Source organism: Neoarius graeffei, chromosome 19 (genome assembly GCF_027579695.1).
Source record: "Neoarius graeffei isolate fNeoGra1 chromosome 19, fNeoGra1.pri, whole genome shotgun sequence".
Classification (NCBI taxonomy): Eukaryota; Metazoa; Chordata; class Actinopteri; order Siluriformes; family Ariidae; genus Neoarius; species Neoarius graeffei.
The window spans coordinates 30,639,635-30,667,547 of record NC_083587.1 but is presented as its reverse complement, the minus strand read 5'-3'; the positions used below and the strand labels follow the sequence as shown (position 1 = coordinate 30,667,547).

At 40.5% G+C, this 27,913-nt stretch overlaps 1 protein-coding gene across 3 annotated transcripts in view; it reads left to right on the top strand.

Moving 5' to 3' along the window:
• The window catches only part of rttn (rotatin), a 185,607-nt gene that overhangs the window by 91,518 nt on the left and 66,176 nt on the right, over nucleotides 1–27,913 (top strand). For all 3 annotated transcript variants that reach the window (XM_060899987.1, XM_060899988.1, XM_060899986.1), the window contains exons 21-31: nucleotides 3,508–3,625; nucleotides 10,997–11,093; nucleotides 11,863–11,928; nucleotides 14,160–14,351; nucleotides 14,629–14,868; nucleotides 14,971–15,115; nucleotides 15,209–15,363; nucleotides 16,890–17,109; nucleotides 17,281–17,409; nucleotides 20,854–20,964; nucleotides 21,425–21,583. In XM_060899987.1, the coding sequence (XP_060755970.1) occupies nucleotides 3,508–3,625; nucleotides 10,997–11,093; nucleotides 11,863–11,928; nucleotides 14,160–14,351; nucleotides 14,629–14,868; nucleotides 14,971–15,115; nucleotides 15,209–15,363; nucleotides 16,890–17,109; nucleotides 17,281–17,409; nucleotides 20,854–20,964; nucleotides 21,425–21,583 (1,632 nt within the window). The remainder of the gene's footprint in view (nucleotides 1–3,507; nucleotides 3,626–10,996; nucleotides 11,094–11,862; nucleotides 11,929–14,159; nucleotides 14,352–14,628; nucleotides 14,869–14,970; nucleotides 15,116–15,208; nucleotides 15,364–16,889; nucleotides 17,110–17,280; nucleotides 17,410–20,853; nucleotides 20,965–21,424; nucleotides 21,584–27,913) is intronic.

The window sequence follows — 27,913 nt, the reverse complement described above, 5'->3', positions numbered from 1 at the left end:
AGGATTGAATTCTCAAATCTGATTGGTCAGAAGATGTTGATGAATTTCCACGAACAGCAGTAATTCTGGTCTCAGTTCAAACAGCAGGTTTACATTAAAGCACTCGTTCTAGTATCGTCCACTCCACATAATACTAATCAGTACTGATCTAATGCTATTGAAATGGAAGGATTTTCAGTGTCTGTGCTTTCTAACAATTTTCAGGATGCTTTGTGCTTCCTTAGAGGCTGTCCACACGGCAACGGATTCAGGTGAATCTGAAAAATTGTTTATCGTTTCGGCCTGGCGTCCACACGGCACCGGCATTTTGGGTGCCCCAAAACGATATTTTTTGAGAACGGGTTCCAGAGTGGAAAAATCTGGCAACGGCGCCGTTGCAAAGTCGTCTGGATGAGTAGAACGGATTTGTTTACGATGACGTCACAACCACATGACTAGAACAAGCAGCACTCTCGCTGTTTTGTATGAACCACTGCATTGCATTCACTTTTGTATACAGCTTTTCTTTTAAATAAACAAGTAACTGAACCATTTCTTGAATTTCTTTTTTTATTGGATAAGACTGCTTTTCAAAATGTTCACACACAATATAAAAAGTTATATAAATTATATAAAAATGCTTTTCAAAATGTTCACACACAATAAGAAAATTAAGTTATATAAAACTATGCACACTAATAAAACTAATTTGTACACACAGGAGGCACGATTTCCGCGCGTAGTCGCAGCCATCTTCTTCTTCTTGTTGTTGTGTGCTTGTTCCTGTGAGTGCTTCACGCCGGGTAGAAGAAGGGGTTTATGCGCATGCGTCCTACTTCTTCTATTGTTCTGGTGTCTCCGACGGGACCGTCTTACAGCGCACGTAGAGGTGTGGCATGTGTATTGCATCGTTTTCAGCAAGCGTTGCGTTGCCATATGTACCTGATATTTTACTGATCCGTTGCCCATGTGGACGCGATATTTTTTTTTTAATAAAATCTCGTTGCCGTTGTCGTGTGGATGTAGCCTTAGTAACATGATGAGCTGCAGGGGTTTTTTTCCTCTTTACTTCGAGAGGAAACAGGATAGAGGGTGAGGATTGAACGTAGTTTATATTGTAGCTGTTATAATGTAAGTGATAATGGGAACTTGTTTCACAGTCACTCTTTTATACCACAGCAATTTGCCAACAATTTTTATTAAATAATGAACGCCACGTCATACTATTTATCCATTTACAGTTATAAATGGATAAATAGTATGACGTGGCATTCATTATTTAATAAAAATTGTTGGCAAATTGCTGTGGTATAAAAGGATTAAAACACTTGAGGGGATGTGTTGCTATTTAACAATTGTTCGCCAAAGGTGAAGTGAATATCAGTGAATAATAACCAAGACGAAGTCGAGGTCGTCATTCATCGATATTCACTGAGCCTGAGGTGGATAATTGTTTTAGTATAAATACGCAGGTGATTATTAAAAAAAAAAAAAAGTGAGTGAGAGAAAGAAATCATGTATAAAAATCATTTATTTCAAACTTCGAAAGCAGCATGCAAGTGTAATAAAGGCGCGGCACAGACTTGTCACTTATCTATGCCGACTCGCATTAAATACTTTGTTTTGAAATTTCATCTCATCTTCTTCTGCTTATCTGGGGCCAGGTCGCGGATAAGCAAACTAATCTGTTGGCTATGTCAAGATCACGTGTTCAAACTGTCCAATAAAAATATCGAAAGAAAACATCAGACATCACGGAATTTTCCCGATTAATTATAAGCAATCTCATTGGCTGCCGATGTCGTCCCCCACCAGACGGACAAAGCCGACTGATTTTAATAAGCTAGGAGAAGACTCACTGGACAATTTGATCCATATCAGCATGGATGACAGCGAGATGGACTATGAGAGGGTTGCCCAACATTGGGCCAAGCAAAAGCCAAGGAGAAATAATCTGCTTTAAAGGAGTAGAAAACTTTAATTCATTAGTTTGGGTTTGCAGAAAGATTATGTACTTATAAACACTCTCACAAAGTGAAGTTGTCCAAATGTGTCAAATACAGCATAATTTCAAATAATAATCATGAGCATATTTGGCAGTGTGATGTCCCTGGGATCCATTTAACAAAAGGCGGCTTCGGATTATTCTTTTGTTAAAGGCTCACAGTGACATCACACTGCCAAATACGCTTATCATTATTATTCGCAATTATGCTACATTTGACACTTATTCACGAAGAGAATTTGTTCATGTGTTTCTAAGTACATATAATCTTTCTGCAAACTTAAATGTATGAATTAAGTTTTATTTTCCTTTAAATAGGTTTTAATCTTAATCTAGCCCATTTAATAAAGTGCCAAAATTTAAACTTTATAATATGCAGTTGCCTTACTTTTCTTTTCAGTGCATCTTAGTTCTACATATATTACGGTAATTGCATCAGAAACATTCTAAATCATTACAGTTATATTAATATAGCAACTTATTTTAAGGTGGCAGTTCTTGGGTTCAGATCCCTTTGTGATCAACAGGAGGTCATGATGATTGATTCTCTTCATTGGATTGCATAAGATGGAGCAAACCACTGTTCATATTTTCATGCACATTTTTGTTACAACACTACTTGATCAGAGGTAATTAAGGGATCCCCATAGATCTTCAATCGATCATATACCTCAGTAATCTATAACAAAACAGTTTAACTTGCATGTTGAACTTTAAGGTGAAATTTCAAATGTGTATACATTAATACTATTTAGGTCAGAAATCATTGAAACACTGTTAAACTCTATCCTATAATCATGTATCTAAAACCTCTGAGACCCTGAAAATGCACCTGAGAGCATCTATTTTCAAAAAATTTTCCGGGGGTGCATAACCCCAGACCCCCCAGTTTCGCTTCACACCTTCGGCGCTCGCTTTTGCGCCGTTGCCGCTCAATTATCATGTATTATCATGCCAGAATTTAGGGCTTTAATTTTTTTCTGGGGAAAATATTACAATTCCACCTTACCTTTGAATAGTTTTAGGCCAAACTTCGTAGGATCTTTAGTGCTTTTAGGAACAGCATTTTCTTTCATAATTTGTAATTCGTCACCATAAGTGAGGAAGAAGCGATTGGCCACCATTTGGACGAATCGCTTGAGGTGATTGGTTGAGAAATTTGAACTATTTCTTAATAATCAATGCGTGCAAATTTTTTATACTCACCTGTGTATTAATACGAAAGGAAAATAATAAACTTTGGGGTTGTAAGAGTTACCATCAGGTTGCATCTCACCACACTGCTGTTGATTTATTTTCCTATAACTACACATGCTGTTCAAGCATTATTTCATTGTTGATTAATTATAGTGTATCGTTATGGTGTGTTGATTTTTATTGAATTTCATGCTTTGGTACTTGAAACACTGTTGTGATATCCAGACGGAGTACTTCAAAGCAGCTTCAAACAAACAACGAGCTCAAGTTCAACACTCTATAAACGTCAATGTTTTTATTTTATGTTATTTTTTCTCCTCCTGTAGTCTGTCGAGTGTCTGTCCGAGCCGAGTGTTACGATGCTGAGGAAGTTGGTATATGCCGATCCGTCTCTGCGTCACACACTGGCTCAGCAACCAGCTTTTCTTCTCACTCTGCTCCAAGGTACAAACTGCACTGTGCTTTATTTCTCCAGCAGCTCAGAGGAAATAACACTTAGCAGCACGGTTAATTGGTATCTCCTCATTCATCAAATGACTAGAAAGATCCAAAGCGGAAAGTAGTTTCTATGATTTTTTTTTTTTTTTAAACACTTTCAAATCAAAAAGCCAACTGTATTTACAGGAACAAGAACCAACTCCTTAATTTCTATTTATTTATTTTTATGCCTCCGCCACCGTAAGGTGCAGGAGGCATTATGTTTTCGGGTTGTCCGTCCATGCATGCGTGCATGTGTCCGTCCCGAAACCTTGTGAACGCGATATCTCAAAGGCTGATGAAAGGAATTTCACCAAACTTTCACCATTTGTACATTTGGGGACAAAGATAAACTGATTAGATTTTGAGGTCAAAAGGTCTAAGGTCAAGGTCACTGTGAGGTCAAATGTCTGTCCGAGAACCTTGTGAACACAATATCTCCAAGGCTGATACAAGTAATTTCACCAGGTCAAGATTACTGTGAGGTCAAATGTCCATCCCCAAATCACAGCTTAATAAGGCGTGAAGTCTACCGGGCGGAGGCGTCCCCATCAACGCCGTTGGCGTCGAGTTCTATCTAGTTTATTTATAAATTTTATTAGTGTGTTCTTATGAAATCATATGCTTAGGGTTAATACAGTTAATTCATTACACAACAGTATTTTTGTGAACGGAAATAAAATTATAGTCTATTTAAACGTACAACCTCGACTCAGAAAAATTTTGAGACAGAATGGAAAATGCAAATTAAAAAAGAAAACGGTGATTTCTAAACTGGCATTGACTCGTATTTCATTGCAGGCAGTATAAACCCAAGATATTAGATGTTTTGTCTCATCAACTTCATTTCATTTGTTACTATACATCCATTCCTGTGTTTCAGACCTGCAACACATTCCAAAAAAAAAAACAAAACATTGGGACGGGAGCAATTTAGAGCTAGTAATGAGGTAAAACAATGAAATAATGACGTGATTTGAAACAGGTGATGTCAACAGATGATTATAATCATGATTTGATATTAAATCAGTATCCAGGAAAGGCCTAGTCTTTGAGAAGTGAAGATGGGCCAAGGATCTCCAGTTTGTCAACAGAATGCATGAGAAAATTATTAGAGTGTTTACAAACAGTGTTCTCAAAGAAAGATACTGTGGAAGATTCTGTGTGCAAAGGGCAAGGGCTCAAGCCTAAGCTGAACCCCAGTGATCTCCGGTCCCTCAGATGGAACTGCATCAAGAACCGTCATTCATCTCTAGCTGATATAACCACATGGGCTCGGGATTACTTGAGCAAACCTTTTAAGCACCACAATACAGAGTTGCATCCACAAATTCCAGTTAAAACTTTACTGTGCAAAAAGGAAGCCTTATGTTAACTGTGTCCAGAAGTGCCAGCGAGTTCTCTGGGCTCGGCGGTATCTGGAATGGACCATCACACAGTGGAAACGTGTATCGTGGTCAGACAAGTCAGTATTCCGGGTCTTTTTTTTTTTTTTTTGTAAGAAATGAACGCCATGTGCTCCAGACCAAAGATGAAAAGGACCATCCAGACCAGTGGCGTGCACAGACATTTTGGGGGGCAAGTGCTCTGGGGGGAAAAAGGGCACTTTTTTGCGCATGTGGAACACCTTATTATAAAAGTCTGAGATTTAACCCTCCTCTTGTGTTCGGGTCGCCACTGACCCGTTTTGGTTTTTAAAGGTGTAAAACAACCACTTAATGTTAATTTATTACACCAAGGCTTTTTGACTTTGCCAGGAATCTCTAGTTGAACAAAACAGAAAAAGAAATTTTTGTTTTCCTAAATCTGAAAATGGTCTAGCAAAAAATATAATACTTATGTGCAGTTGTTTCTGTATGCGACAGGCTACTTCACGACAAAATAATTACAGCTTGGGCTTAGAGGGCAAACAATACATTTTCACTCGATTCATGTGTTACCTGGCTGGTGGGGCAGGGGAAGAGCTGACTGACTGCCTGATGTGTTGTCTGCGCTACGACAAGGCCGTGGCTTCCAGGACGCTATGCTGCTGCAACCTCACATTGAATGCACTGCACGCTTGTTCACGTGACAGAGCAAGAGAGACAGAGGTCCGGTGTGTGTGTGGAGGGGGCACACATCGGGACATTATTTTCACACACGCTTTTAATGCTGCGGCTTTTCTAAAAGATCATGTTGACATTGGCCTCAGTAAACTGTAAAAAAAAAAAAAAAAAATTCAAAAGGGCACTTTTTTGGACAGAGGGCAGAGGGGCAGGTGCTTGAGCACCACCTCATGTCTATCTGTGCACGCCACTGATCCAGACTGTTACCTAGCAACAAGTCCAAAAGCCAGGGTGTCTCATGGTATGGTGTTGTGTCAGTGCCCTTGGCAAAGGTGACTTACACGTCTGTGATGGCAGCATTAATGCAGAAAAGTACATTGAGATTTTGCAGCAACATATACTGCCTTCAAGACGACATCTTTTCCAGGGAGATTTCAACAAAACAATGCAAAACCACATTCTGCACACATTACAATGGCAGGGCTGTGGAAGGAGAGGGTGCCTGTCCCCTCTGTCCCCGATAGAGAATGTGTGGAGAATTTTGAAACAAAAAAATATGACCATGACGACTCCGTACTGTTGCACACCTTAAGACCTGTTTGCAGGAAGAACGGGACAAAATACCACCTGAAACACTTCATCACTTGGTGTCTTCAGTCCCTAAACATCTTTTAAGTGTTGTGAGAAGGAATGGCAACGTTATAAAGTGGTAAATGTTTTACCATCCCAACTTTTTTTTTTAATGTGTTGCAAGAATTGAAATGTGTTTTATTAAAACAAACAAAAAAAAAGACAGCAACAATAAGATATTAGTGAGGTAAAACATCAAATAATGTGCAGTTGGATTGTTCTGAGTGCAATACAGGTCAAAGATTATTGATTTTTTTTTTCTTTCAGTTTTTATTACAATTTTAACATATGGTCGCTGATTTGGAATTGCTTACTGATTTGGAGTTGTAAGAAAAACATTAATTTTGATGCAAACTAAATTCAGATTAACAGGCAGACATGGTATAATTTGTGTTTTTGTTTTTCTTAATGTTTTTAAATATACCAAAAATCAGTGTAAAAAATTTTTTTTCTTTCTTTATTTATTTTAACTGTTGCGTAAAGCCATGAAGTGCTGAAGTGTTGAAAGCCAAGTTATAACACTATGAACATGAAGTTTTGGCTTATGCAGATTTATGCAAATCAGAAAATGGTCGAGTGCCTTCACTGTCCTGTTTTTCTTTGTAATGAGCTCTAATGAGATTTTAGGCTCTGGAGTAAGCATTGTTAGCATTTTTGACTTATTATGGGAATTGCCGTTAAATATTTTGAAAGCAGTGTGTGGGTTTTGGTTTTTTTTTCTTCACAGGAGTATATTGTGTTTATGCTGTCTATATTTTTTCTTTACAAACAGAATAGGGATGGGGCAGAGTCGGGAGGCATTGATTGATTTTTTTTTTTTTGTTATGTTCTGCATACTTTCTCAGTGGTTTGTAATCGTATGAAATAATAATATTGGCTGGCTTTTTTGTGGTATAGCATATATATATATATATATATATATATATATATATATATATATATATTCCATTCAGCTAGTATGATATTGAACGATTCAAAGATGAGCTGAATGGAATATATCTGATATACCACGACAAAAAGCCGTTATTATTATAATACATTCCTGTCGGGTGTTCAACACATCTTTCTCTTTCTAAATTCTCTCAATCATCCGTATTTAATGAAACAAACCTGGCGGCCATGTTTGTTTACAAATTATCACAGTTGCTCGCTAGCGCAGAAGTTTTACGTCTCTGACATGTGACATCATGTCTTGACAACCATGCAATATCGTAAACCATATTCAGCGCTCATTCTTCATTGGGTAGAGTGATGTAATACACATAGGATAAGCGACATGCTAATGATATTGCATGCTATCGAACCAAATTAATGAAACCGGCTAGAAGGGAATATAACGTTTTTATTCCATCGAAAAAGTGTCCTGTATGTATAATAATTAAATGATAATAGCTAGCTGAGAGTGGTTGATCAGATTCTATTCCATTCAGCTAGCATGATATTGAATGAGTCGAAGACGAGTAGCTGAATGGAATATATCTGATATACCATAAAAAAAAAAGCCAGCTATTATTATTATACATGCACATTTGATGGAACAATTATAGATTTTACAAAAAGTTAACAACAGTTAAGTTCCAATATTGAATGCTGATTCTGATTGAATGTAATTCAGTGTTCTGTCAATCCAATGTACACAGTCAAAGTTCTAACAATAAAAATGGTACAAGTCCAAAAAGCCTGTACAACAACCCGACTTATATACAAGCTATAGCCAGCTTACAGTTCAAATTCAAAGTTACTTTTGGTCGTAGTTAATTGTTACAGTGGTGCTTGAAAGTTTGTGAACCCTTTAGAATTTTCTATATTTCTGCATAAATATGACCTAAAACATCATCAGATTTTCACACAAGTCCTAAAAGTAGATAAAGAGAACCCAGTTAAACAAATGAGACAAAAATATTATACTTGGTCATTTATTTATTGAGGAAAATGATCCAATATTACATATCTGTGAGTGGCAAAAGTATGTGAACCTTTGCTTTCAGTATCTGGTGTGACCCCCTTGCGCAGCAATAACTGCAACTAAACATTTCCGGTAACTGTTGATCAGTCCTGCACACCGGCTTGGAGGAATTTTAGCCCATTCCTCCGGACAGAACAGCTTCAACTCTGGGATGTTGGTGGGTTTCCTCACATGAACTGCTCGCTTCAGGTCCTTCCACAATATTTCGATTGGATTAAGATCAGGACTTTGACTTGGCCATTCCAAAACATTAACTTTATTCTTCTTTAACCATTCTTTGGTCGAATGACTTGTGTGCTTAGGGTCGTTGTCTTGCTGCATGACCCACCTTCTCTTGAGATTCAGTTCATGGACAGATGTCCTGACATTTTCCTTTAGAATTTACTGGTATAATTCAGAATTCATCGTTCATCAATGATGGTAAGCCGTACTGGCCCAGATGCAGCAAAACAGGCCCAAACCATGATACTACCACCACCATGTTTCACAGATGGGATAAGGTTCTTATGCTGGAATGCAGTGTTTTCCTTTCTCCAAACATAACGCTTCTGATTTAAACCAAAAAGTTCTATTTTGGTCTCATCCGTCCACAAAACATCTTTCCAGTAGCCTTCTGGCTTGTCCATGTGTTCTTTAGCAAACTGCAGACGGGCAGCAATGTTCTTTTTGGAGAGCAGTGGTTTTCTCCTTGCAATCCTGCCATGCACACCATTGTTGTTCAGTGTTCTCCTGATGTTGGACCCATGAACCTTAACATTAGCTAATGTGAGGGAGGCCTTCAGTTGCTTAGAAGTTACCCTGGAGTCCTTTGTGACCTCACCGACTGTTATGCACCTTGCTCTTGGAGTGATCTTTGTTGGTCGACCACTCCTGGGGAGGGTAACAATGGTCTTGAATTTCCTCCATTTGTACACAATCTGTTTGACTGTGGATTGGTGGAGTCCAAACTCTTTAGAGATGGTTTTGTAACCTTTTCCAGCCTGATGAGCATCAACAACACTTTTTCTGAGATCCTCAGAAATCTCCTTTTGTTCGTGCCATGATACACTTCCACAAACATGTGTTATGAAGATCAGACTTTGATAGATCCCTGTTCTTTAAATAAAACAGGGTGCCCACTCACACCTGATTGTCATCCCATTGATTGAAAACACCTGACTCTAATTTCACCTTCAAATTAACTGCCAATCCTAGAGGTTCACATACTTTTGCCACTCCCAGATATGTAATATTGGATAATTTTCCTCAATAAATAAATGACCAAGTATAATATTTTTGTCTCATTTGTTTAACTGGGTTCTCTTCATCTACTTTTAGGACTTGTGTGAAAATCTGATGATGTTTTAGGTCATATTTATGCAGAAATATAGAAAATTCTAAAGGGTTCACAAACTTTCAAGCACCACTGTACATTGCAGTTGTTCAAAGCAAAAGGGCTTTGCTGAGTGAAGTCTTCTTGTAAAAGTCTCTGTCACTTTTCCTCACCTCCAAGTAGAAGTTTGACAATATTTCCACTATTGCTCTCTTTTCCAGTTTTTCAGTGTCCGTTGGTATGTTTTTCTCTTGTAAATATGCGTGAAGAATATCCAGTGAAGTTTTGGTAGCCTTTCGGGTGTTCAGCGCGTTTTTCTCTTTCAAAATTCTCTCTAAATCTTCTGCTTTTAACGAAGCAAACCTTGCGGCCATGTTTATTTACAAACTGTCTCAGTCACTCGCTAGCATGGAAGTTTTACGTCTCTGACATGTCTCTTTTCCAGTTTTTCGATGTCTGTTGGTCTGTTTTTCTTTTGTAAATATGTATGAAGAATATCTAATGATGTTTTGCCTTTCGGTTTTTCAGTGCGTCTTTAGTTTCGTTTTTTAGTTTATTTATTTAGTGCTTAATCCTAGCACTGGATTAGCCTCGTCTCCTCTCTTTCCTGGCTGACAAAGAAATGATTGTGCGCATGCACAGCAGAAAAGTTTTGTCATTGGATCTTCACATGAGCTCCAATGTATGACGTCGTGTTGTTTTGACAACGTGCAATATTATAACAATATTGCACGCTCATTCTCCATTGGGGAGAGCGGCGTAATACATGGAGGATAAGCGATATGATAACAATATTGCATGCCATCAGTAAACCCGCTAGAAGGGAATAGAATACATGTTTTTATTCCATGGAAAAAGTGGCCTGTATGTATAATAATACTTATTGCATCTTTAATGTTATGCAATGCGTGTATAATATTTTTATTCAAAAGCAACCTCTTCAACATTTCATAACTAAGATTATTCTGTTATGAAATAACATGTCATTAGAAGATTGCGAGTTCAAATCACGGCAATTCCAGAGCCATCTGTAGCCAAGAGTCCAAGAGAGCAGAATTGGCTGTGCTCTCAGGGTGGGAGGTGTGGCTTGCTTTCTCCACCATCATTCACACTTGACAGTTGTGTCTGTCCTTGGAGTGTGTTATGCCACCCCGTCATGCAGCGTGAGCAGCAGTTCGAAAAGATGCCGTTGGCTTTCTTCACGTGTCTCGGAGGAAGCATGTGATAGCCTTGACCCTCCCAGATTGGTAGCTGTCTTGTGATGGTGAGACCTAACTGGTGGATGGGAATTGGCCAAGACTGAATTAAGGAGAGAACCCTCCTTGGTGTGTGTGTGTGAATATAAATTTACTCTATCATGACCTGTTTACTTGCTGTTTTCTCAGCCTCAATGCTGATGAAGGCCAATCAGAAAGACGTGACTGAAGCCGCAGCACTGATGTGTTTCCTGCTTTTCGATGAGATCGCCACAGTGGATGTGTGGTACGTACAAACGTCAAGGGAGTTCCAGTTGCTCCACAGCAATAAATGTAACTGTTAATGGCTTGGGAGTATGATGTGTCCTCCTTTATTTCATAAAAATGGTTCTCCTCGGAAAATTGCTGTCGTGTTAGAGGAATAATATACTTCAGGATGTTCTGTTGTAGGAAAGTAAGGTTTCTTATGTCAAGGCTTTTTTATTCCTTACTTAACCAGTGAAGTTTATCCGCTGACACATTTATGATGTTCTTTCTTTCTGCCACTGTGTCTAACGCAAACACACACAACTGAAATGCATAACTCAGCAGACTCCTCCAGAGTGAGCCTTAGAGGTAATTTGGCAGTGACTGACTTTCTCAACTCTAAGTGTGTCTCACCCAGCTTAGTTGAGTTGATCGATGTCCATATTAGAGCCCGAGATAGGCGACTGCTGAGTGTGTACTACTGAGCCAGTGTCTGAGCAGTGCATATTCCCAGGAAGCAAATCTATCGGGCAGATTTACAGTGATTTTCTTATTTTAAAGCTGTTTTTATCGTATTTTATCATGCCAACACATTTGGCTCAAAGTTGAACATTGTATTTAATGTTTGGAAATTTATACAAATAATCCAGAGCCTTATATGAGCGCCAGTCATTTTCTGCTTGCTTTATTTATTCATTTATTTATCTGTCTATCTATCTATCTGTCTGTCTGTCTACTTACATTATTACAGTTGAATTTAATGTGTAAAGGTTTAACGTGTGTTGTGTTTGCCATGTATTTGTTATCAGCAGTGGAAAAGCTGCCACAGACATGGCCTTCACTCCATTCTCTCTGCCACTCTGCATTATCAGAAGGTAGTGCATTGTATTTCTGTTAAATGTTTAAAAAACCCGATATTTCTTTAAAATGTTGAACATTTTTTTTCCAACATGAAATGCTATAAACCCTGAAGAGTCTCTTCACTTGGCAGTGGCTTTTATACAAACTGGCATTTAAGTGAAGCCAAATCTAATTTAAACCTCGAGTCATTCCAGATGTCAAGTTGATTTTCTGAAGCACAGATCAAATGACTGGTTGGGACGCCGGCCATTACGGCACTATACCTTATGGACAATAATAATCTTTCCACCATGAGAATTAATGTACTATTTGCTAGGTATGTAACAATATATTGTGCAATGATACATCTCAAATTTATGATACAAATCGACAAGCTTAAAAATGAATTGTTATTGTCAGGCTGCGTAATCTCTTTGTTTTTCCTAGCTGTAATTTGGTGTTTAGACAGCAGAGGGTGCAGTAATGTACAGTACCAGGAATGCTTGTGACTTCACTGTAGGCGATCGTAACACAGCTCTAATGCCAAGAAAACAAACACACAAAACAAACAAACCCAGATCTAAAATGGGAAACGGCTGTTGTTAAAGACTGTAGAAATGGATTTAACAAGAAATAAGAGCTATGTTTTTACAGACTGCTGAAAGCTAAAGAAAAGAGAAGTAAATGGAGGTAGGACAGGTTTATTAAGAAAAGGCCTATTTGTTAGGAACATTTTCATTTTTTAATAGAAGGAATATTGTAGTTAATAGGCGATTATATTTTACGCCAACCTTTACACACGTGGACAAATAATTTTTGTTGGTTATTAAGAAAATGAAATCAGATCTTTTTTTTTTTTTATTTACCAAAAGGAATATTTAACTTGAAAGAATAGCTAAATAAATGTTTGGGTAATAAAATTTTCTTCATTTAATTTTTTTTTTCCCAAAATATCGAATCATATCGGGTGAATTGTTGCATGCTTACTATTTGCAAAGTATACTTAACAGTTATTCCATGAAATCAAGTCGTACATGCACTGGTATGTAGCTAATGAGGCACGTAGCAGTGAGTCGGCTATAAGCCATGTACGATGAGATTGAGTGGAATAACTGTTTTATTATATCCACATTCACTGGATTTTGAGAAACGGAGCTCATCATCATCATCTCTAGCCGCTTTATCCTTCTACAGGGTCGCAGGCAAGCTGGAGCCTATCCCAGCTGACTACGGGCGAAAGGCGGGGTACACCCTGGACAAGTCGCCAGGTCATCACAGGGCTGACACATAGACACAGACAACCATTCACACTCACATTCACACCTACGGTCAATTTAGAGTCACCAGTTAACCTAACCTGCATGTCTTTGGACTGTGGGGGAAACCGGAGCACCCGGAGGAAACCCACGCAGACACGGGGAGAACATGCAAACTCCACACAGAAAGGCCCTCGCCGGCCCCGGGGCTCGAACCCAGGACCTTCTTGCTGTGAGGCAACAGCGCTAACCACTACACCACCGTGCCGCCCAGAAACGGAGCTTTTTTTTTTTTTTTTTTTTTTTTTTTTTTGAAATTCGGTAAATAAAAACTTTAAACAAAATGTCTGACAAAATCATTTCTGCTTAGAATGTAAACAAACCGGTGAAATGGCGGTAGCAATTTGTGAAAAATGCTATAATAATAATTCTTGAAAAAAAAAAAGATACGTTCTGACCATCAAATACTTTTATTCCATATTTTTGGGGGGGGGAGGAGTCCCCCCAAGTAATTTTTATTTCGTCCTCGGTTGGTTCAGCAGCATGCTCCGCCGCTTTCTTTTTCTGTCCTCACGGTATATGAGCTGAGAGCCTAGTAGTAGAGTAGCCAATCAGAGCGCGCGATTGCTCATATCCAGTGAATGTGGATAGAATAATAAGAAAAAATTGTAATTGATCATTTTAATCATATATTCATCGACCCAGTCTTTGAAAGTGAAGAGTAACGTAAAGTGAAATGTAAGATCCAGATCTTTAGAGATGGAAATACACGAGGCCACTTCTGACCTTTGATGAAGATCTTTGAAGCCACAACTTGATGGCTTTCAAACCATCAAATCCAATGATAGGTTTCGGAATCATTTCTGTAGTTGTGCTACTTGTGGCATAGCAATCTCCCCTTCTCCTTTTCCGCCTGTACATGTATAATCTCCTGTTTAGCATCCACATTTACATACTGAAGAATTTAACGTTTTTAGCACAGCCGTAAAATGCCGCTTTGTTTTGCACAGGTATAATCTGCCGTTTCGCGCCGCGTCTCACCATGCGGTGAGTCCCAACTGCATCATTCTGCCTCTTTATACTGATCTGATGGAGCTGAGAGCTGCCAAGGAGGCACTGAGCTTCAGCTGGAACAGAGCCTGGCACTGCGGCACCGACGCGCTGCTCTCACACAGGAGAGACAACACCACTCGCACACCTGAGTAAGACCCTGCTCACTCGGGGTATCGGTGGCTCGAAGGTTATATGAGGTCACTTTATCATATAAGTCACTTTGTAGGCGTAGGCATAGCCGTGACACTGAAATGATTGGATGTGTGGGATCAAGTGCTGCTTTCTAAGCTGCTGAATAGTGAGGGTGGATGCCACGTTGTGAATTTGAAGCGATTAGTATCAGTTTCTTGACTACTTTAAGAGCACAATAAAATACAACATACGATGCAACAAGCTCACTTTGTCCACACGCTCGTTCTGCTCCAGGTTTCATGCTGATCTGGTGATGTCGGAGTCTCAGGTCGTGTCAGTGCGAGTGTATGATATGAGAGCAGGGCTTCAAGAGTGTGTTAATGCCATTCGCTCAGCTGGATCCCACACCGGGGTCACCTTCGCTCTGACCAGAATGCACCTTTATCTCCTGACTGATCAGCTGGCTCTTAAACACACTGCCCACTCAGCCAAGAGCACGCTGCAGAAGGTCAGCTGGCATGGAGCTGTGGAGAGGTACGCGCGTAATCACAGACACACCCGATTTACAGACCTGCTTTAATTTTGGGTTTTCTCTTTAACCCTTTCTGCGTGGTATATTTTCCCATCACTCTGCAGATTTCTTCAGGTGAAACCTGCTTGCTCTGAGGATGAGATGCTGCTGGCGGATGTCATATCATTCCTCAATGCTTTCTTCAAGCGGCGCCAGTCTGAGTCTGATGATCAAGATCTGAAATGGCTCCTAGAATTACTCCTGAAACCGGTAACTGGTCAAACTGGTCAGTCCCACCCAGTATTGAGGTGAGGTGAGGTGAGGTGGGAGGAAGTGACTGATGGACTGTTTGTATGTTTGTAGGATTTGCACGTCCTGCTGGACTTGCTGCTGGACGTGAAAACGCACACGGACCCTCAGAGACGCACCGTGATTCAACGCTGTGGACATCAACTGCAGAGAGAACTGACCTCACTGTTCAACACACTGCTGCTGCGTCTCTCGCACACCTCCGACAGGTCCCACACAGTCTGATCTCTCTCTCGCTCTCTCTGTGTGTCTTTATCAGTATCTGTTCCTACACTTTCCTTCATTTAAGATTTCTGTCTCTGTCTGAACGCTCACGATCATTTGATGATGATCTATCTTTTCTTTATTCAAGATTTTATCTCTTTCATTCAGGATCTGATTTTGTTCATTTGTCTTCAGTAACCACTTTATCCTTTATTTCTCTCTTTCTCCTTCATTGAAATCATCAAATCATTCTCTCCATCTCTTTCTTTCTGTCTGTCTCTCTCTCCATCTCTTTCTGTCTGTCTCTCACGCCATCTCTTTCTGTCTGTCTCTCACTCTCTCCATCTCTCTCTCTCTCTCTCTCTCTCTCTCTCTCTCTCTCTCTCTCCTTCCTTCATTGAGCATTCAATCTTGCTTTCTCTCCCATTCAGGGGCTAATTTCTTTTTCTCTCTCTCCCCTCCCCTCTGTCTCTCAATCTCTCCATCTTTGCCTCTCTGTATCTCTCTCTCTCTCTCTCTCTCTCTCTCTCTCTCTCTGTCTCTCCCCCTCCTCCATTGAGCATTCAATCTTGCTTTCTTTTCCATTCGGGGGTTAATTTCTCTCTCTCTCTCTGTCTCTCAGTCGCTCCATCTTTACCTCACTGTATTTCTCTCTCTCTCTCTCTCTCTCTCTCTCTACCCCTCTGTCAATCTCTCCATCTTTCCCTCACTGTGTCTCTCTTTCTCTCTCTACCCCTCTGTCTCTCAATCTCTCCATCTTTCCCTCACTGTATCTCTCTCTGTCTCTCTCCCCCTCCTCCATTGAGCATTCAATCTTGCTTTCTTTTCCATTCAGGGGCTAATTTCTCTCTCTCTGTCTCTCAATCTCTCCATCTTTCTCTCACTGTATCTCTCTCTCTGTCTCTCAATCTCTTCATCTTTACCTCACTGTATTTCTTTCTCTCTCTCTACCCCTCAGTCAATCTCTCCATCTTTCCCTCACTGTATCTCTCTCTCTCTGTCTCTCAATCTCTCCATCTTTACCTCACTGTATTTCTTTCTCTCTCTACCCCTCTGTCAATCTCTCCAGCTTTCCCTCTCTCTCTCTACCCCTATGTCAATCTCTCCATCTTTCCCTCTCTCTCTCTCTCTCTCTCTCTACCCCTCTGTCTCTCAGTCTCTCCATGTTTCCCTTACTGTATCTCTCTCTGTCTCTCTCCCCCTCCTCCATTGAGCATTCAATCTTGCTTTCTTTCCCATTCAGGGGCTAATTTCTCTCTCTCTTTCTCATATATATATATATATATATATATATATATATATACAGGATATAATCCCAGTTTCTGTCTGCCTTCTTGTCAAGACCTCTTTTTCGGGGTTTGATCTCATTTTTTTTTTCTTGGTCTCCTTCATTACATCATACAAGATCAGATCACACCGTGGTTCAGGCTCCAATCTTTTTTCTCCTTCTTTCCTTTGTTCAGGGTATGAAATCTCTTCTGCATTCAGCATTTGACCCCCTTCTCTCTCTCTCTCTCTCTCTCTCTCTCAGGATGTGTACATTCTTTTCCGGGCCATTAGCATCAGAGTTTGCAGTCCGTCTGCTGCAGTGTCTCCGTGTTTCGGATGCCCCACGTTTTTACGGCCTCCCCTCTCTGGAGCGTTCTCTCCGCAGCATGACGCACACCACCGCGCTGCCTGGCTGGAGCACTCACACAAGCAGCATGGAGCCACACACCCTCTGCCAAAAATACCTTAGCGGCCTACTTGAGGTACACACACCACACACACTCATCCTCCTCCTTCAGCTTGGCTGGTAATTCCATGTTATGCTGTATGAGTTGTAGCCAAATACGTGCATATGGAAATAAATCATAGAGATGGGGGAGGGGCTTTACTTCTCAACAAATCATACAAAACTCATTTTACTCATTTCCCCCCAGGTAATTTCCTCTTTTTATGTGGAGTGGGGAGGGAACGCCATGTCCTTTATGGGAAAAGGAGTGACCAAGAATGCAGTGATCTCCCTGCTTCATCTGTCCCATGAGATGATGTCTGAGAGCAAGGACAAGGTATTGAAATTTCTGGACATTTGAATTTGAAATAAATCATAGACATCACTGTGTTGCCTTGTGATCACAGTGTATGCGGTCACGTCTGAAAGTCTAAGTGCACCATTAAGAGCTGTTTGGGACAATTTTGTCCCAAATTACTTTAATTATTAATATCGAATCCAGCACAGGAACTATTTTAAAAACACAGGAACTTCCTCAGGAATCTCAGTGGAAACTCGTAGAGCTCATGTTGTCAGAACTTCAGAAGTGTCCTCACCAGCCAGAGGCATCTCCACATCTGAGGGATGATGATTGTTCTGAAGAGTCATCATGACTAAGACTTAAAACGGCATCTTGGGTCATTTTCCGGACAGTAAATGGTCCAGAACGTCAAATTAAACTGTAGTTGGACTGAGGCATTGCGTAACGATTGATATAAAGTGATATGACCAGAGAAAGCAGACAGCGCTGAAAGCTTAGGGCACTGCGAGGTATTTTCTTTTGACAGCTCGGAGAGAGAAGAGAGCAAGCGAGACAACTCCAGATACACTCGAGCAAACCAAAATGAGTATCAGGTTAATTAGCTGGTTTTTTATGTCAGTTTAATATTTCTTTTCCCCCCTCCCCAAATTCATCTTACACCATGATTTCACATATGCAGTGTTTCGTCAGTTTGACTTGAACCTTGGTGTGTTTCCCCCTTGGTCTGTTTGTTTGAGCAAGTGAGAACAGGAATCACAAACTAAAAACATGACTGCAGTCAGAAAAAGATTCAACCCGAAATCGACTCCGCTGAAGGGAGTGAACCAAACAGCATACGATGCACAAAGTTCATTTCCATCCATCCATCCATTATCTCTAGCCGCTTTATCCTGTTCTACAGGGTCGCATGCAAGCTGGAGCCTATCCCAGCTGACTACGGGCGAAAGGCGGGGTACACCCTGGACAAGTCGCCAGGTCATCACAGGGCTGACACATAGACACAGACAACCATTCACACTCACATTCACACCTACGCTCAATTTAGAGTCACCAGTTAACCTAACCTGCATGTCTTTGGACTGTGGGGGAAACCGGAGCACCCGGAGGAAACCCACGTGGACACGGGGAGAACATGCAAACTCCACACAGAAAGGCCCTCGCTGGCCACGGGGCTCGAACCCAGGACCTTCTTGCTGTGAGGCGACAGCGCTAACCACTACACCACCGTGCCGCCCCTGAAATAGGTATTTAATTTGAAAAAAAACAAAACGTATGAGGCAAAATATCAAATAATGTGCTGTTGTATTGTTTTGAATGTAATACAAGTCAAATATTATTTAAAAATTAGTTTTCAGTTTTAATTTCAATCTCAACATATTGGCCCAACTTTTTTCTGATTTGAGGTTGTATAATTTGCCTGGATTACTGAACGTTTATATACGTATGGAATATTCAGTGTAATAATAATAATTTTTTTTTTGTGGCTACTGCCTCATAGAGGCGGAGCCACTATGTCATCATGTTGTAAGAATGAGTGTAACAATAGCGCACCGCACATGTGCATTACAATCACCAGAACGGCAAATTGCGATCTCACGATACGAACAATTGATCTCGCGTTATCAAAGGCACACAAGAACGAGTGACGAAGCCACTATGCCATCGTGTTGTAGGAATGTAAGAGTAAGTGTAACTTCATAGTATTGGAAGATAATCAGCAGATTAAAAGACAAGCAAAATTCACCTCATGGGTCACCAAGGCTACTGATTCAATATCAAGTAAGTGGTGTTTATTTTAAGAAAATTTGCCTTTTGATTATCACAGCTTTTGTTTATTGTTATACGTTATGAAATATTTTACTGGCATAGAAGTGAGTCAAAATGGGGGTGTCGTGGCTCAGGTGGATAAGGCGCCATACCATAAATCTGGGGACCCGGGTTTGATTCCGACCTGAGGTCATTTCCCGATCCCTCCCCATCTCTCTCTCTCTCCCGCTCATTTCCTGTCTCTCCACTGTCCTATCCAATAAAGGTGACAAATGCCCCCAAAAAAATCTTTTAAAAAAAAGAAGTGAGTCAAAATAGCTTCCTTTTCTGCCCTTTAGCCTTTTTCAGCACACATGTCTATGCAAATGATGTTTTGTGGCATCACTACTGTGTCATTTTTAGTTTGGCTTCCACAAACATTTACCGTACATACAACTTTCGGAAAAGATCGGTAAAGGCGTCACAAAGCTCCTGTTATATTGAGGAAACATTTATTAAAACTTCATTTCAGTACTATTTACAGTACTCTGCAAAAGTCTAGGCACATGTAAAGAAATTCTGTCGATCAAAAATGCCTTAAAAATAGCAAAATGAGGGGGCGTCGTGGCTCAGGTGGATAAGGCGCCATCCCATAAATCCGGGGACCCGGGTTCGATTCCGGCCCGAGGTCATTTCCTGATCCCTCCCCGTCTCTCTCTCCCGCTCATTTCCTGTCTCTACACTGTCCTATCCAATAATAATAAAGGTGAAAAAAGCCCCCAAAAAATCTTTAAAAAAAATAGCGAAATGAAACGTTTCAACATTAAGCAAATACTATAAACAGCAGTAAGCCATAATAAATGAAGCAACGTCAATATTTGGTGTGAGATGACCCTTTGCTTTAAAAAAAAAAAAAAACAATAGTAGTCTGAGGTACAGTGAGTGCAGTTTGATAAGGAAATGAGCTGTAGGTTTTACTGAGCATCTTACAGAACCAGCCCCAGTTCTTCTGGACACTTTGACTGTCACACTCGCTTCTTCATTTTGCACCAAAACCCAGCAGCCTTCATTATGGTTTCTTTTTTAATCTGAAAAGTGGGCTCTTATGTAATATGCTGCTCAGATACAAAACATTTTTCTGTCGTGTTTAATTTTTTGCTGGAAAACGAACGTTTGGACTCTAAAATGTTTTTGTACTGACTCGATAATGTAGAAGTCATAAAATTGGGGGGGGGGAATAGGGTGCAAAAGACTTTTGCACAGTATTGTATGTGTACTACCTATTGCTGCTTATCTCTTTGTTTGGAATGGAGCCTTGAATTTTCATAAACCGTGTTTTGATTTGGCACTTGTAGCCAGGAGATTAATCCACACAGCGGTGAAGGACTCGGCATAATCGCTGCTCGTAGCTTGCAGTAGCGTTTTTCTACTAATGTGCGAACACTTGCAAACGTGAAGCAAGTGTTTTGTGAACAGGATGATTAAATAGAGCTCCATTTTGTACAACAGTTTTCACAGTTATACATGCTGTTTTATATACCGTAGTACATTCTTGAATAATAAGGAAGGACCAAGGACTGAGGAAAATGAGTTAGTTTTTGATGAATAATGAAATACAAACCGCTCTTGGCAGCAGATTCAGACATTTGGATCCTGCTGTATGTATGTGTGTGTATATATAGAGAATGTAGAGTTCAGAAGAGTGTGTGTGTGTGTGTTTTTTTCTCTCGCTAGGATTGGATGTCTCGCTGGTCTCTTGGGCCTGAACAGAGTGCTGATGATCCATGTTCGGCTCAGTTTGGTCTCGCTTGGTTAATCCCACTGTGGGTGGATCGTGACCCAGAGGTGAGACACACAAACACTTTAAAGTATGTATCTTTATATTTGGTATATACATTTATATTCCTCCAACTCAGCCAAATGTACCGACTTGTTTTGCAAAATAACAAATAAATACACGTTTGGCTGGGATATGACTATAACTGTAGACTCAGTAGCCAGAAGATTCGGCACATCTACTGTGGACTTTATTTGAAGGCATTAAAGGAAAAACAAAAACAGTTTCTTGATGATGCCACTTTTCTGCAATACGCAATTATAGTAGAGGAGTTAATAGAAGAAAACGCACACACCCAGAGAGTTAGCAAAGTGTGTGAAGATGATCTGGTTGAGTAAATGGGAAACTTTTAAGCTGAGGTTTGGTAATCAATGAAAAGCATAACGAGCACAAAGCAGCGCCAGTTCAAATGTTTGCCAAGCCTGAGTGAGTGTGTGTGTGTGTGTGTGTGTGTGTGCGTGCACTCAGGTGCGCTGTGCCAGCCTGGCGCTGGGCGCGGCTCTCTCTTCGTTAGAAAGCGGCTGTGTGATGATGTCGAATAGCTGCCAGAACATCTCAGGCGGTTTGTGGGCGACGTTGCTCAACATCCTGCTGGAGAGACAGGAGTGCAGCATGGTGCGCCGAGAGGTGGGCGCACACAAACACACACACACACACACACACACACACACACACACACACAAACAGAGTGCAGAGCTTATGTTTTGGATTTCGAAAATGTCAGCAAACAGAATGTAAGAGGTTGTGTTTTTCTCCACAACTGCTGCTCCGTCGAATATTCTGTATAGAAACGTCAAGGTGCTGTTTATCAAGAGCGCAACACGCACATGTAGAGTTGTCCATTCTTCCATTTTGAAGTTTGACAACACACTTATAGGTCATATGCTCGTCTCAATGCGTTGTCAAGGCTTTTTATTGTCATTTCAACCATATATAGTACACAATTAAAACGAAACAACATTTCTCCAGGACCATGGTGCGACATTAAACATCACAGGACTACAAATCTACATATAACAACATAGTGTTAGCGTGCAACGAGTGCAAACATCGCAGACAATAAACTACACACAACATAAAGTGCAGAGAACAAGGACAGTGCAAAAACGACTGCTAGCACGAACAACAGTATATTATCAATACATAGGCATTTAACGATTCACCCAATTAATGATTCGATTCAGTTCAAGTTATTGAGTTCACAGTTCGAGTTTCCTGTGACATTTTTGAAAATGAAGAAAATTTTATTCCCAAAAAATGCAATATTTATTTTCATACTCTTTATCAATAGCCTAGTAAACTAGACACACCCGCCTAGCGGCCAAAAATATTTTTGCCTACGAGTGGGTCTAGCCTCGCACCATATCAACAAAACACCCCGGGCATCAAATCGTGCCCGCCAATCACAACGCAAGGTTTTTGTTTGGATTCTTTGGGCGGGCTTTTGCAGGAGTGACGACAAAGCTGCGTGACGCTGGAGAAAGCACAACAGGAAAGATGGCTACGGCTAGTGAACAGCGCGCGTTTGACTCCGCTTTGGAATCAGTTTTAGAAGAATTAGACTTGGAGTTTTCGTTGAAACATGAGCAGGAAGAGGCTCTCCGCTCATTCCTTTTCAAGAAGGACCTTTTCGCTGTTTTGCCGACCGGCTATGGCAAAAGTCTGATCTACCAGCTGGCTCCGCTGGTAGCCAAAAGGATGGGGCTAGTTTGTGCAGTACGAAGAATTAATAAACAGCTTTGAAACATTACTTTTTGATTGTTTATTTTCCCGTTATTTTAAATTTAAGGGAAATTATTTCACCAAACACCACTAAATAAAAACTCTCAAACAGTTTAAGCAAACCCTTGAAAAACACTTGGAAAAAAAAAAAGTATAAAGTATGTGGTACAGATTCCAAACTTGTGGTCATTATCTCCAAACTTCTTAATATCTAGAACCTGTTAATTAATACGCATTTTGAAAAATTATTTATTTCAAGGTCTCCCCCACTGCTTTCTGTCGCTCTGACTACGTCACAGTCACTGTTGCGCTGATTGGTCAGAGCGTTGGCCTATACGCACAGAGACAGTTTGAAAGACAGCGGGTTGTTCCTCCCACACCCTTCAGAAATGTCTACGAGCGAGGCCAGACTAAATATTCACATTTAGTCTGGCTTGCCAGGCTACTTTATCAATGTAATTATTCCTTTTGCTAAATCAAATACATTTGTTTTTATTTTCTTAATAACCAACAATAATTATTTACCCACATTTTGTAAAGGTTGGAGTAAAATATAATTGCCTATTAACTAAAACATTCCTTGAAAATGAGGAAAAAAATGAATAACAAATAGGCCTTTTCTTAATAAACTTTTATGAACATTACCTCCATTTGCTTCTCTTTTCTTTAGCTTTCGGCAGTCTGTTAAAAGAGCTCTGATTTCTCGTTAAATCTGTTTCTACAGTCAGTCGCACAGCAGCTCTTTCCCATTTTAGATCTGCTTTTGTGTGTGTTTTCACAGAGCTGTGATAGCACTGCGTTACTTCTGCCAGGATGAAGTCACGCACATTCTGGCTGTCTTGTTATTCTGCCCTCTGCTGCCTAAACAACACGATTACAGCTAGAAAAACCTAAGATTACTCAGCTTGATAATAATCATGATTCATTTTTTTTATTTAATCGATTCGTATCATCAATTTGTATCACAATTTATAGTCACATTTATATATCGTTACATAGCTACCGATACATTAAAGATATGTATGAAGCAACGGCTAATACCAATACAATGCCAAAAAAAAAAAATGCTATGCAATTCAGTACGGTAGTTCTTCCTCCTGTGTGGTAATCTGCGAGTCTCTCGGACACACCTACAACTCGCGCGAAAGTTGACTGCTTGACTTGACGAGAATTGGCCACTGACAGCAGTGGAGATGAAAGAGTGTGCTTGAGAAACAGTTGAGAGACGAGGAATCGTTTATATTCCCATGTAAATCCCTTATATAATCATCATTCTGCAAAGTTGTACAATCACTGAAATCCTCCTTGTTGCCACACATTACACTATTCTCAGTCTGTGTAATCATCTCATCATTAGGATAGATAAATAGAACACTTCTCATTTAAACCAAAAAGTTCTATTTTGGTCTCATCCATCCACAAAACATTTTTCCAATAGCCTTCTGGCTTGTCCACGTGATCTTTAGCAAACTGCAGATGAGCAGCAATGTTCTTTTTGGAGAGCAGTGGCTTTCTCCTTGCAACCCTGCCGTGCACACCATTGTTGTTCAGTGTTCTGATGGTGGACTCATGAACATTAACATTAGCTAATGTGAGAGAGGCCTTCAGTTGCTTAGAAGTTACCCTGGGGTCCTTTGTAACCTCGCCGACTATTACACGCCTTGCTCTTGGAGTGATCTTTGTTGGTTGACCACTCCTGGGGAGGGTAACAATGGTCTTGAATTTCCTCCATTTGTACACAATCTGTCTGACTGGATTGGTGGAGTCCAAACTCTTTAGAGATGGTTTTGTAACCTTTTCCAGGCTGATGAGCATCAACAACGCTTTTTCTGAGGTCCTCAGGAATCTCCTTTGTTCGTGCCATGACACGCTTCCACAAACATGTGTTGTGAAGATCAGACTTTGATAGATCCCTGTTCTTTAAATAAAACAGGGTGCCCACTCACACCTGATTGTCATCCCATTGATTGAAAACACCTGACTCTAATTTCACCTTCAAATTAACTGCTAATCCTAGAGGTTCACATACTTTTGCCACTCCCAGATATGTAATATTGGATCATTTTCCTCAATAAATAAATGACCAAGTATAATATTTTTGTCTCGTTTGTTTAACTGGGTTCTCTTTATCTACTTTTAGGACTTATGTGAAAATCTGATGACGTTTTAGGTCATATTTATGCAGAAATATCGAAAATTCTAAAGGGTTCACAAACTTTCAAGCACCACTGTACATACCACCCTGCAGAGTGAGTAAATACCGTAAGGAATAAAATATGACCGAGCATGCTGGTATAGGAAAATAATCAACGACAGTTGCTGTAACAACCAACATAGGTCTTTTTTTTTTTTTTCCCCCAATGCTAACATTTATTTATTTATATCAAGTTGTACTTTCGATCCTTTTACAGGTGCATTGTTATGGAATGTCTGTGAAACAAGTTCTCACTTACATTATACATTAACAGGTCTCAACTTTTTATTCCTTAACCAGCTTCTATTTTTTTCTGAAGTGAATAAGCAAAAAAAAGTGTGACATAAATACAAAAGTGTTTTATTTTTTCTTAATCTGTTTATTATTAGCACATTTTCTGAACAGTCAGTCAAGAATTTTACAATGTTGTGGTTTGTTGCTGATGCTGGACGTAGAGATTTAGGAAAATCTAACTTCTTGCTGGTTGAGTGATCTTTATATAAGGGGTTTTAGGTCATTTGAAAGGTTTAATGTTTTAATAGAATACTGTATGATACTAGAACATATATATGGATATACATTTGTGTCCATAAGTATTTGGATAGCGACACAGTTTTCGTTTTGCCTCTGTACACCACCACAATGAATTTGCACTGAAGCAATCAAGATGTGATTGAAGTGCGGACTTTAAAGGAACAGTCCACCGTACTTCCATAATGAAATATGTTCTTATCTGAATTGAGACGAGCTTATCTGTACCTCTCCGAGCTTTGCGCGACCTCCTAGTCAGTCAAACGCGCTGTTACTCCTGTTAGCAATGTAGCTAGGCTCAGTATGGCCAATGGTATTTTTTGGGGCTGTAGTTAGATGCGACCAAACTCTTCCACGTTTTTCCTGTTTACATAGGTTTATATGACCAGTGATATGAAACAAGTTCAGTTAAAAAAATTGAAACGTGGCGATTTTCTATGCTATGGAAAGTCCGCACTATAATGACAGGCGTACTAACACCTTCTGCGCGCTTCGGCAGCGCATTGATACCTTCAAGGCCAATTTATGCTGACAACCCAGCCCTCGCAGATGGCGTCGCAGACAGCGTCTGCGTAGCCCCCCCCACCTTCGCAGACGCTCTGCGCGTACCTCCCAAAAATTGTGACCACCGCAGAAGCCTCGCAGACAGCGTCGCAGACAAGAGGGCTCTGATTGGTCCACTCTACATCCGCTGTACACGCACTTCTGCTTCCCTACTTTCCTGGTTTGGTTTGTTTTCATGACCGCCATTTTTAAAAACATGAGCGAAGATGGAGCAGCACGAAGAGCGGTTGATCGAGGAAGTGAGGAAGTACGTACATCTATACGACTCCAGTTCTAGTCATTATAGGTAACCGGAGGATAAACACTCCACTAACCACACCCACCAACTACTCCTAGCGATTTCGCGACTTCGCGCCCCCTTGCGTTGTGGCAGTGAATAACATCGCGCACGCCTATTACTCCCCGCTCAACGATAAATTACAACTGTCTGCGAAAAGCTATCTGCAAAAGCCTTGTCGCAAGAGCATGCAGAGGCCTTTACTCAGAACATATGTTCACTCCTGAGTGCAGGTATCAATGCGCTGCCGAAGCGCGCAGAAGGTGTTAGTACGCCTGTCATTATAGTGCGGACTTTCCATAGCATAGAAAATCGCCACGTTTCAATTTTTTTAACTGAACTTGTTTCATGTCACTGGTCATATAAACCTATGTAAACAGGAAAAACGCGGAAGAGTTTGGTCGCATCTAACTACAGCCCCAAAAAATACCGTTGGCCATACTGAGCCTAGCCACATTGCTAACAGGAGTGACAGCGCGTCTGACTGACTGGGAGGTCGCGCAAAGCTCGGAGAGGTACGGATAAGCTCGTCTCAATTCAGAAAAGAACATATTTCATTATGGAAGTACGGTGGACTGTTCCTTTAAGCTTTAATTTGAGAAGTTTAACAAAAATATTGCACACCTGTGAATTGCGAAGGGATTTGCGACAACTTGCAAGCGGTTGAAATGGCAAACCCATACATTTATATTTTACGCCACGCAAACAGGAAGTGTGTCATAAATTCACCATGCATTGCCTGATAGGATTCGAACTTCACAGGTTATACCGTAGGATATGATGGTTCTGACCATATCCACATGCCCAAAGTCACCCTCTGGTATCGCGCCACCATTTGGACCTGGACAGTAATGACTCCATTGCCTAAAAACTCTGAATCATGAAATTTGGTACACACATCAGTCCTGGCCACTGCTACTCGGGGATAGAGGCTTGGCCCCGGGTGTGTCCAGGGGACTCCATAATGCCCCCACATGTCATTGAGACTTCTGCTGATATATAGTTTCACCTATCCGTGTCAAATTTGGTAGGTGCATGAGGTGCCCCAAGATGAACAAAATTGTATTATACATTCTATTAGCCATCCTCAACAGGAAGTGAGTTATTTTTGGTTTGGTGCGTTTTGACATCTGTTACATTTTGACGTCCTTCTCCGAGGCAGTTTATGTTCATGCCATATTTGGTGTACGTGATGTCAAGATGTTTCTGACTTTGAATTGTGAAGGGATTTATGATATTTTGCAAGATGTTGAAATGGCAAAACAATAGATTTATATGTTATGCCACGCAAACAGGAAGTGCATCATAAATTCACCATGCATTGCCTGATATGGCTCAAACGTCACACGTTATAGGACATGATGCTTCTGCTGATGTCCACATGTCCAAAGTCACCCTCTGGTATAACGCCACCATTTGGACCTGGACAGTAATGACTCCATTGCCTAAAAACTCATCACTGGTGGCGCATACATCAGATATCCAGGCTTTTGTCTCACATCTCAGATGGGTGTGCATTGTTTGATGAGCACATGTGACAGCTCACGGACCCAGAGGTGCGAGGGCCCCTCATCGTCGCTTGCAGCTATATTTAGGAATGGCAGCCATTTTTTAAAAACATAATCCTTCCATGTTCACAGCTCATTTTTGGCATGACTCAAAAGTAATT